The 10,282-nt window shown below is 39.5% G+C and overlaps 1 protein-coding gene across 1 annotated transcript in view; it reads right to left on the bottom strand.

The window, feature by feature from the left end:
- Positions 1-10,282, bottom strand: part of SCP2 (sterol carrier protein 2) — a 149,290-nt gene that overhangs the window by 13,194 nt on the left and 125,814 nt on the right. Inside the window, exon 14 of the mRNA XM_006839863.1 lies at positions 5,095-5,224. Coding sequence (XP_006839926.1) covers positions 5,095-5,224 — 130 coding nt within the window. The remainder of the gene's footprint in view (positions 1-5,094; positions 5,225-10,282) is intronic.

Genomic DNA, 10,282 nt, shown 5'->3' with positions numbered 1-10,282 from the left:
TACAGGTATTCTACAGGTAGGCCTTCTCTCATTAAGTAAATTTTAGCTCAAGTTAAAGTTGGCCTCTCCCCACTATTTTATTTTCTTCATTGCACTTACCATTATGTGAAACTACCTTATTTGTTTATGTGTTTTGTGTCTATAATTTTGTACACTAGGATGAAAACTTCATGGGGACAGGGATCTTTTCAGTCTGTTCACTGGTACAATCCCAAGGCCTTGGAGAATTCTTGGCATACATAGGCAATTGATGAATACTCAGTGAATAAATGAATAGATGATATGGAGTTCAAAAAGTTATTTAAAAAGAACTAGTCAGAAAATCTATGTTTTAATGGTGGAGGGAGGTGAAAACTATGAAGGCATACCATGTCCTTATGATAAAACAATTAACACAAGATAGAAAAGAGTATTTTTATTATAAGCCTTGTAACTTGGGGACAGTCTTTCTAATGGTCATCCTATCTCTACCTCTAATCAAATTTTCTCTTATTACTAGTTAAAAAGGCTGAAACCTTGAAAATGACAATCTAATTATTTATATAACATTAAAGACCAGGAAGTAAAAGTTAGCAACTTGACATTTTTGTAGTTGGGCTTGATCCTAATATTCCAAGAATATACCTGTAGTTATTAAAGGCGACTTCAGCGATAATTCTGCTGCTTCAATTGCTGTTGATGAGTATCAGCATTTAATGAACTCCCACTAGGCTGAGCACATACTTAGTCTCATTTGATTTTTCAAAACCCTATGAGGGTCAGCAGGAGAAAGATATTGCAGTCTGTTTCTGTAAATATTACAGCCTAGGAAACCCTATGGGGAAGTTCTACTCTGTCCTAGAAAGTACCTAATGAATTAGAATTGACTCAACGGCAACAGATTTGGGGGTTTTTCTGTTTTTGTTTCTTGGACGAGGGTGTCAAAGAAGTCAGATCGATAACTTGGCCAAGATCACAGAGCTAGCAAGTGGCTAAGCTAAGTCAGAATGCAGATTCCTGCTGCCAAAGCCACACTCCCTCCTTCGATGTTCTACTGCCTCCTCTGGGTCCAGGAAAGGTATACACTCAACAGCTCTGCTTTAATGTGGTCTTGTCAATGCATCAGCATGGATCCCAGCTGCTCTGCCAGTCCCCCAAGTCCTTTTGGACAAGTCTAATGCATCCGAGCAAAATTAATGATTACAGGGAACTTGGCAAAAGTTGTGTGGTAAACTCACTGCCATCAAGTCAATTCCAAATCATAGTGACCCTACAGAACAGAGTAGATCTGCCCCGTAGGTCTTCCAAAGCTGTATTTTTACAGAAGCAACCTGCCTCATCTTTCTCCTGTGAAGTGGCTGGTGGGTTGGAATTGGTGACCTTCCGGCTAGCAGCCAAGCATTTAACCACTGCACCACCAGGGCCCCTTATTTGTGTGATAGATATAGAACAAAAGACATTTAATACATGGGTTGTGGAGAAAGCAGTGACTTACTGCTTTATAACTGCTATCTCATTTAATCCCCATAGCAACAATAAAAATGATTTCCTCCATGTTCTAGATGTGACAAATGGACTCAGGAAAGGCGTACACCTGGCAAGGACAAGAGTTAAAATCTGAACCCAGGTTTAGGTGTGGGGAGGGGGAAGCCTGAGACTTTCTGTAACATGTTCCCCACAAAGGGACAAGGTTGAGTAAGTGTAAAAAGGGGCTAATGAGTGTCCTGTGAGATTTATCAAAGCTGCTTCCTGGAGATATGCTATGTGAGTCATTTTTAAAGGGGAAGAGGTAGAGCAGGATTCATGGAGAAGGTACTAAAAGGTATTCAGGAAACAAGAAAAGATTAGGAAAAGGTACAGTCTAAAAGTCCTGAATATAACCACCAAGTGTATAATAACCAAGCTCACTCAAAAATAAACAAACATAATACATTCACATAAATCTTAGCTGGTTAACATTAAGTAAACCTCTTGAAACTATAAAAGAACAATTCTCATTAAGATGCCAGTTCAAACCAGGACAGGTTATGACAGCTTTCATGTAGCTAATCTCTAACAAACGGTCATTTGTTGGTTGATGTAAAAAGAGCTGGCATTTTCCAGTGGTGGCTTTTACTGGATAAGTCCGTATTTCAACACCACTCCTGGCTGCCAACAGGTGTCAGTTTCAGTACAAATTGTCCTGCCCTAGGGCAAGATCCTTTGAGTCTGGAACAGGGCACTAATGTGAAGAGAGCATACTGCTGGCTACCCGGAGGAGACAAGTCCTTTCTGAAACTATTCAAGAGCTCTTCAGAGAATTTTTTTTTTTTTTCTTTTTTTTGAGAATATTATCTTTTATGACAATAAACAAAAAACAGAAGTTTTTAAAATAACTTTAACACCTACCTAGGCATATGTCAGAATATAAACCTGATGTCACTATGCATTATTAACCTTCAGTCACACTACTGTAAAAAAAAGTTCTTCTGACTTCTAAAAGCTAGAATCTAGCTGAAGCATTCTGATTTCCTTCCTGTATCAGAGAATGCTCACAGAATACTACCATCTAGTCATTTTCTGTCCATTCATTTTGGGGGAAGAAAAAAAAAGACTCCATATAATTCAGGAACCTTCCACAACAAAGCCGTACTGACCTCACCAAATGCTCAGCTTTTTCTTCATTAATCGCTAGTGGGTTCCTTACTCAACAGCGTATAACAGCAATGCTCAAATTTTTATCGTCTCAAGCTCTAAACTCCATTCCAGGAGTTCTGCCAACCTCCTCTCTACCTCCAAATGCCTGATAGTTATCTACCATCTCAGAGGGAGAGGTCCTCCCTCCGCCTTTCTATGACTAATCCTTCTCTCACCTTGTTCCTGATGCCACTCTCTTCTCTAAGAGATCATTCAATAATGGATTAATAATGAAACTCTACCATCTCTGATGGATCTCCTTCTCCTACACAACTCCCAGGTGCCATTAGTGACACCTCTGTACCCCTGGCATCTATCCTTAGCTTTATTTGTTCACTGCCAACACTCGGGCACAGGTGCATACTTACAAGACTGTTTGCAACATCCACCCTCCTAATTGCTCTTCCTGCTTCTAACTGCTCCCTTTCCAGTTGATCAGGCTTAAGGTACCAACATCTTCTCCTAAAACATAGCTCTGACTTTATTTTTCAATTTAAAGAGCTTTGCTGGATCAGTTATATGAGGGTAAGTCAAAACCTTGCTACAAAATCACAGAAACAAAAATACTAACATGTGAAGCTATTGTTCCTCAATATAGTCTCCATGTTGTTGTTGTTAAGTGTTGTTGAGTCAGTTCTGGCTCATAGCGACCCTGTACAGGGTTTTCTAAGGAGTGGCTGGTGAGCTTGAACCGTCCACCTTGTGGTTCTAACCAACCCTGGGGTCTAGTGAATGACCCCATAGTACCACACCAGGGCTTCATTCTCCATCTAGGTCTAGAGAATTCTGAAGGTGGTATTTCCATCTCTCTAATGCATCCCCCCAAAAAAAATTCTGTGCTCTTCTATTTACATTATGTCAAAATGGCAATTTTGGCATTCTTTATGGACTTCATCACGTTCCTGTTAAATGTTCATTGAGTTGGAAGAACAAAGAGTAGTCTGAAGGGGCAAGATCAGGGCTGTACGGTGGACAGGCAAAGAAATGCTCATAGGGCAGTCTTTGCTACCCTTGAAGTATGGGCAGGTGCATTGTGGTGATGGGGAAAAATTCCTCAGCATAGCTTTCCTGGCCTTTTTTTTTAAACCAATGTAGTTTAAAATTTTCTTAAAACTTTTTCGTACCAAGCACTCGTATTCTTCCTGTGTCCTTGGAGAAAATCTATCAAGATTACCCTGTTGGAATCCTCCAAACCAGTTTCCATAACCTTCTGGGCTAACCTCCCTGCCTTGCTCATCTTTGAGATCTTCCCAACCTTTCTTAAAATGTTGGATTCATTGAAAAACTGTAAACTTGCTGAAAACTTAGTGAGTTAATACGATGTTCACTTGGGTTTTGTTAAAAACTTGGTAACAGCCCTAACCTCAAAATTGTTACTCTTTTTAAGGCAGCGTACCAAGACTACACAAGTGTATGAGTGAAAGGACTTGTGTACAGCCATCTACTGATGGCAGAGACATATTTAAATAGGTTTTATTTGGAATAAATCAGTGCACATAGGAACTGAAACCCTAAAGCAAAACATTTTTCCTTATCCTACTATATATCAAATAACATTCAAAGTTCACAGCACAGTATTTCAAGTCCTCCAAAAAGCTAGTCCCAACCCATCATGTTTCTACACTACACTCAGTCCATTAAAGAAACGTTAAAAGTGCAATCTAGCTACCACTTAGTAAGTGCCATGGAGGATGTTTTGTCTCATAGTGACCCTGTAGAGGGTTTCTGAGGCTTTAAATCTTTTGTGGGAGCAGAAAGCCTCATCTTACTTTCACAGAGCACCCTGTGGGCTTGAACTGCGAACCTTGTGGTTCACAGTCCAGAGCTTATCCTATGGAGCCACCGTGCTCCCAAAGTGCTTACTAAGCACCATTTATTCAAGATAGGTTTGAGGTTCATTTTTATTTATTTTATTGGCAGCTTCCCATGAATCAGGTTCTATTCTTGGTACTGGGAGTACAACAGTGAACTTGACAGGCAAAAATGCCTGCCTTCATGGAGCTTCCAGTTCAAGTGGGGGAGGTGAACACTAGGCATATAAGTATCACAGGATATACCAGATGACAATAAATGATATGTGGAAAAATCAATAAAGCAGACTTCTTTTCTGTTCCTAAGGAATCACTATAGTTTAAAGCTAGCCCTTTTGGGGAACACCAATAGTAGTTACCATTGAGTTAATTCTGCCTCATAGCAGCCCTGCATGTATCAGAGTAGAATTGGGCTCCGTAGGGTTTTCACTGACCCATTTCTGAGAAACAGATTGCTAGGTGCTTCCAGATAGGCTGGAACCATCAACCTGTAAGTTGACAGCTGAGCATTTTAACGGCTGCACTACTGGGGACTCAGGAACAGCACAGCAAACCCCTTTGTCCTGGCTGTCGGCCTTGGTGAACTTGTCAGGGGCTCTAATATAAATAAGGCGGCTGTTGCACTGACCTGAGTTAGGATGTACTGATCCTTTGCCATTCTTCACGTCTACCACCCAGGTGGCCTCTTTACCCCCAGGGCCATCCTTCACCTTGAAGGCAAAAATGCCACCGATTTTCTTCACAAACTGCTCCCCTTCCTGGTAAAAGAAAAAAAAAACAACAAAAAAAACCTGGGAGTTACATTACACTTATTTCTCTGACTTTCCCACGCCAAACAAATGAAATGTTTAAACAAGAGTATGATGTGAACAGCTGGACCAGCAGATAGTCCCCACATCTGCTGGTAGAAGGTAAGGGAGAGCAGCGCCAGCATGGCAGCCTTTTCTGATGAATAGCCTTCATTTGTCACAGCAGTTTTTGAAAGCGTCACTCTGACCTCTGTAAATCTAGGAACCTCACACCTTTTTTTTTTTTTTTTATATAAGTAAATTCCTTTATGTATACTTTTTATTCCCCACAATCAAAACTTAAAGATAAATGGTTCTGAGTCTAATTTTCCCACAGCAAAATGTGTTTCTTCTCTAAAGAAGAACAACTTCAATGTAATTTTTTTTCCTCTACCCATTTCAGGGCTTATTTTGCTCTGCTTTCTGAATTCAAATAAAGAATTATACAAGCGATCTGTCACCTACTAGTTTCTTTTGGATATCTTGAGGAATAAAGTGAACCTAAAAACAGAAAAAAACAATAACCTACAACCTGTATGTCCATAGGCTATTTACTTTCTCCCTCCCTTCCTCTCCCATTCATTCTCATTCTGCTTCCATCTTTCCTTCCTTGAACATTTATTAAATCAGACACCAAGGATAGAGAGACAGGAGTCAATGATGACAACATATGATCAGCACAAGGTTAGAGGAAAATATGGGCCTGCAGGCGTATTGACAGGCAGAGAAGCCAGCCTAACAGCGTGAACAATCAAAAGATGATGACCACCTCATATACCTCTTTAACATCAACACAATGACAATTCACATGATTCTTCCTAGAAATGCATTTTTACTGTGGGACAATGGAAATAAGTTCATCATATTTTTATAATAAAAACAGACACAAATAAAACATTCATAATTTCATCATTCAACGAGAAACATACACACACACACACACACACACACACACATATATTTTTAATAAATTCCCTCTTTTTTCTTTTTCATACATTTTTTATTAGGGTCATAATACACATATAGGAAGCAGCCCTGTGGAACAGTGGTTAAGCGCTCAACTAGTAACCAAAAGGTTGATGGTTCAAACCCACCAACTGTTCTAAGGGAGAAAGATGTCTGCTTTGGAGTCCTGTTGTGGTGCTGTGGGTTAATGTGATGTACTGCAAAGTTGGTTTGAACTGCAAGGTCGGTGGTTCAAGCTCACCAGTCGCTCCTTGGAAACCTTATACAGGGTCACTATGGGTCAGAACCGACTTGACGGCACTTAACAACAACTGCACATACTGCTTTATAATCTGCTAAAAACCCATATCTACTGTCATCAAGTCAGTTCCTACTCATAGCAATCCTGTATGGGATTTTTGAGGCTGTAAATCTTTACTGTAGCAGGCATATGAGTAGCTGATGAACTGTTCCACAGCTGGCTCCTAAGCCTTGCTCTGATTGATGATATTGAGTTTCTCTATCGTCTTGTCCACAAATGTAGTTGATTTAATTCCTATGCAATCTATCTGGTGAGGCCCATGCATGTAGCCACCATTTATGTTCTGGAAAAAAGATTAAATGTGTTATGCTATATGGATTACTTGTTAGAAGTACAGAGAATAGTTTGACTACTTCACTAGCATTATTGCAATGAATAAGCCACTGGTCTTGCTAAATTCTATCAGGTGATCTCCAGCATCAGTTCTATTACAAAGGTCATATTTACTAACTATCAATCATTCTTTGTTTCCAACATTTAGATTTTAGTCACTTGACTGCATGTTTAAACAACTAGTTGATGGTCAACCACCTCAAGAGGTAGCATATGATACCAATAGTACTGAAAGAAAAAATTCAAGCTACACTGAAGACATTAGTGAAAATAAGTCTCCATGAACTGATGAAATACTAACAAATGTTTCAACAAATGGATGCAACGTTGGAGGTATAAGACTCCATGAATTGATGAAATATTAAAATGTTTCAACAAATGGATGCAACGCTGGAGGTATTCACTCTTCTATGCCAAGAAATTTTGCAAGAGATCCATACTTGTGTCCATTCTAAAGAAAGGTGATTCAACAGAATGCAGAAATTGTTGAACATATCATTACTATCACACGCATGTAAAATGCTGTTGAAGATAATTCAAAAACATGTGCAGCAGCGTATCAATAGGAAATTTCTAGAAATTCAAACTGGATTCAGGAGCAAACAGGGAACGAGGGATAACACTGCTGATGTCAGATGGATCTTGGCTGAAAGCAGAGAATACCCAAAGATGTTTACCTATATTTGACTGACAGCAGAAAGGCATTCAACTGTACAGATCACAACAAATTATGGATAATATTGCAAAGAATGAGAATTCCAGAACACTAATTGTGCTCATGGAGAACCTGCATGTAGACCAAGAGGTAGTCATTTGGACAGAATAAGGGAATACTGCATGATGTAAAATCAGACTTTATTCAGTCTGCATGCTGAGCACATAGTCTGAGAAGCTGGACTATCTGGAGAAGAGTGTTGCATCACAAGTGAAAGAAGACTCTAATCACTTGTGAACATGTAGATGATACAACCTTATCTGTTAAAAGTGAAGCGAGCTTGAAACATTTACTTATGATGATCAGTATGGATTACATATTAACATAAAGAAAGCAAAGATCCTCACAATTGGACTAATATACAACATCATGATAACCGAGAAAAGAATGAAGTTGCCAAGGATTTCATTTAACGTGGGTCTACAATCCAAGCCCATGGAAACAGCAGTGAAGAAATCAAATGATGCATTACATTGGACAAATATGCTGCAAAAGATTTCTTTAAAGTAATAAAAAGCAAAGATGTCACTTTGAGGAGTAAGGAGCACTTGACCCACACCATGATATTTTCAATCACCTCACTTCATATGCATGACTGAAGAAGAATCGGTGCCTTGGAATTATAGTATTAGTGAAGAATACTAAATCTACCGTGAAGTACCAGAACAAACAAATCTGTGATGGAAGATGTACAGACAGGATGTTCTTTCGAAGTGAGGATGGTTAAGACTTTGTCTCACATACTCTGAACATGTTATCACGAGGGACCAACCCTTGGGGACATCATGCTTGGTAAAGTGGGAAGGTCATTGAAAAAGAGGAAGATACTCAATGAGCTGGATTGGCACGGTGGTTTTAGTACTGGGCTCAAACATAACAAATTCAAGGATCGCGCAGGACAGAGCAGTGCTTCCTTCTGTTGTGCATGAGTTGTTTTCATTCAGACTTAACACCACCAACAACAAAGTTTTCAAGTACTTTTACATACATTATTTCTTTAATCCTCAAAAAAGTCTATAAACATTTGGACAGCAAGTAATACTAGGCTATTTGGCAGAAGCAGCAACCGAGGGATATAAAAGCTAAGAAGCATTCCAACTAGTGTCTGTACTTCTGCCAAGTAATCCACCCAACATGGGCCATCTCATATGACCATAATTCACCCAGCACCTTTAGGGTCAAATTCTTAAATAGTGCCCCATCACTGAGAGGATGAAGTCTGTCTTTATATGTCACTCAAGGTCCTCGATGATCCAAAGGGTATTTGTCCATCCTCAGCCGTTACTCTGAAACCCTATACTGAGTTGCTATAAATTGGAACCAACTCAATGACGCTTACAACAATAACAACAACAACATCTCCAGCCACTTCTCATCTTCCTCAGACTTTTTGTTCTGACAACAATGACCTTTTTGAATTCCATGACCAAATGTGCCAGGTTCTCTTCGCTCTTCATGCCCTTGCTCACACACCTGATCCTATACTCCAGCCCTTATTATGCAAGTCTCAGCTCCCATGGTGAATCATCTGGGAAGGCTGCTCTGTCTCTACCAAACACTCTACTGGCCCTTTGCACATGCACTCACTAAATGTTACGGTACTATTTTCCATATAACATCACTACTTCCAAACGAGTCTATGATAGCAGAGCACTGTCTGCCACCATAAAATGAATTAAAAGAAAACTGAAAGTCCTTTCAGTCCATGAAACCTTTTATCTATCAAGGTTCGGTGGAAACAACCTAGGAGAGTGGGTTAATAATGTTAGTGTGCTGGATCACCCAAGAGCCAGGCTTCTTCTGGGGCCAGCAGCCCATGAATGACTACTCTCAGGTGTATGTATCTCACCATCGCTTGCACAATGCCTCCTCAAATAGAGTGATGAGCAAACACCAACAAGTTAGAGCAGGAAAACACCAGCAAACATTTAGAGATTCTATCTGCACACTTGGAGAGAAATTCCTGCAAACTTACAACTTGTCTTCCTACCTCCTGAAGACAGGTAATATATACATCTGCACTTCTTTTTTGAGAAGTAAATGACCCTCTTATGAAATCACAACCCTTGGTCAATAAAACATTTTTAACTGAAGTGGAAGAGAGCCAGAGAGAGGGTTAAGGAAATGAACAAGGAGGAGAGAGAGTTAAAGGGGAAAGAAAATGCAGGTCTGTTGCGAAATTGGAGATCATTAGTCCTCAGAAAGTTCTAAGTGTCTCCTTGCATGAAGAAAAGTACTTCTTTCAGAGTAGGAAAAAGGTCAAGGAGTAGGTCCTGTCTTAAACTTAATAGAAAAAAAATTTAGACAGAATTCAAAAAAGGGCAATGGGGTATATTACTGGACAAAAGTGGAAAGAAAATCTCTTGCCCAGATTTTCTTTGCTAATGCAGAGAATGCATGAATTGACAAAAGAACCAAGATTTCCACTTTCTAGTCCTGCAAACATTTAGGAAATTGACAATCGTGGGAAGGAGAAAGGAAACAAGAGGATAAGGTCCATGGGGATGAGGTTATGGAGGAAAAGAATTTGCATGAGAGCAAGACGCATACATTTGCAAAGCTAAAAGAAAACTTCAAAATAAAAAACAGCACTGCTTTGTTAATCTCAATAGTAGCAAAACCAACACCAAATTCACTGCCAGTGAGTCAATTCTAATTCATAGCAACCTTACAGGTCTGAGTAGAGCTGCTTTACAGAATTTATAAGGCTGTA

This window comes from Chrysochloris asiatica, unplaced genomic scaffold, assembly GCF_000296735.1.
Source record: "Chrysochloris asiatica unplaced genomic scaffold, ChrAsi1.0 scaffold00026, whole genome shotgun sequence".
In the NCBI taxonomy this organism is placed as follows: domain Eukaryota; kingdom Metazoa; phylum Chordata; class Mammalia; order Afrosoricida; family Chrysochloridae; genus Chrysochloris; species Chrysochloris asiatica.
The sequence above is the reverse complement of the archived record's forward strand: the minus strand, read 5'-3'. Positions and strand labels throughout refer to the sequence as shown.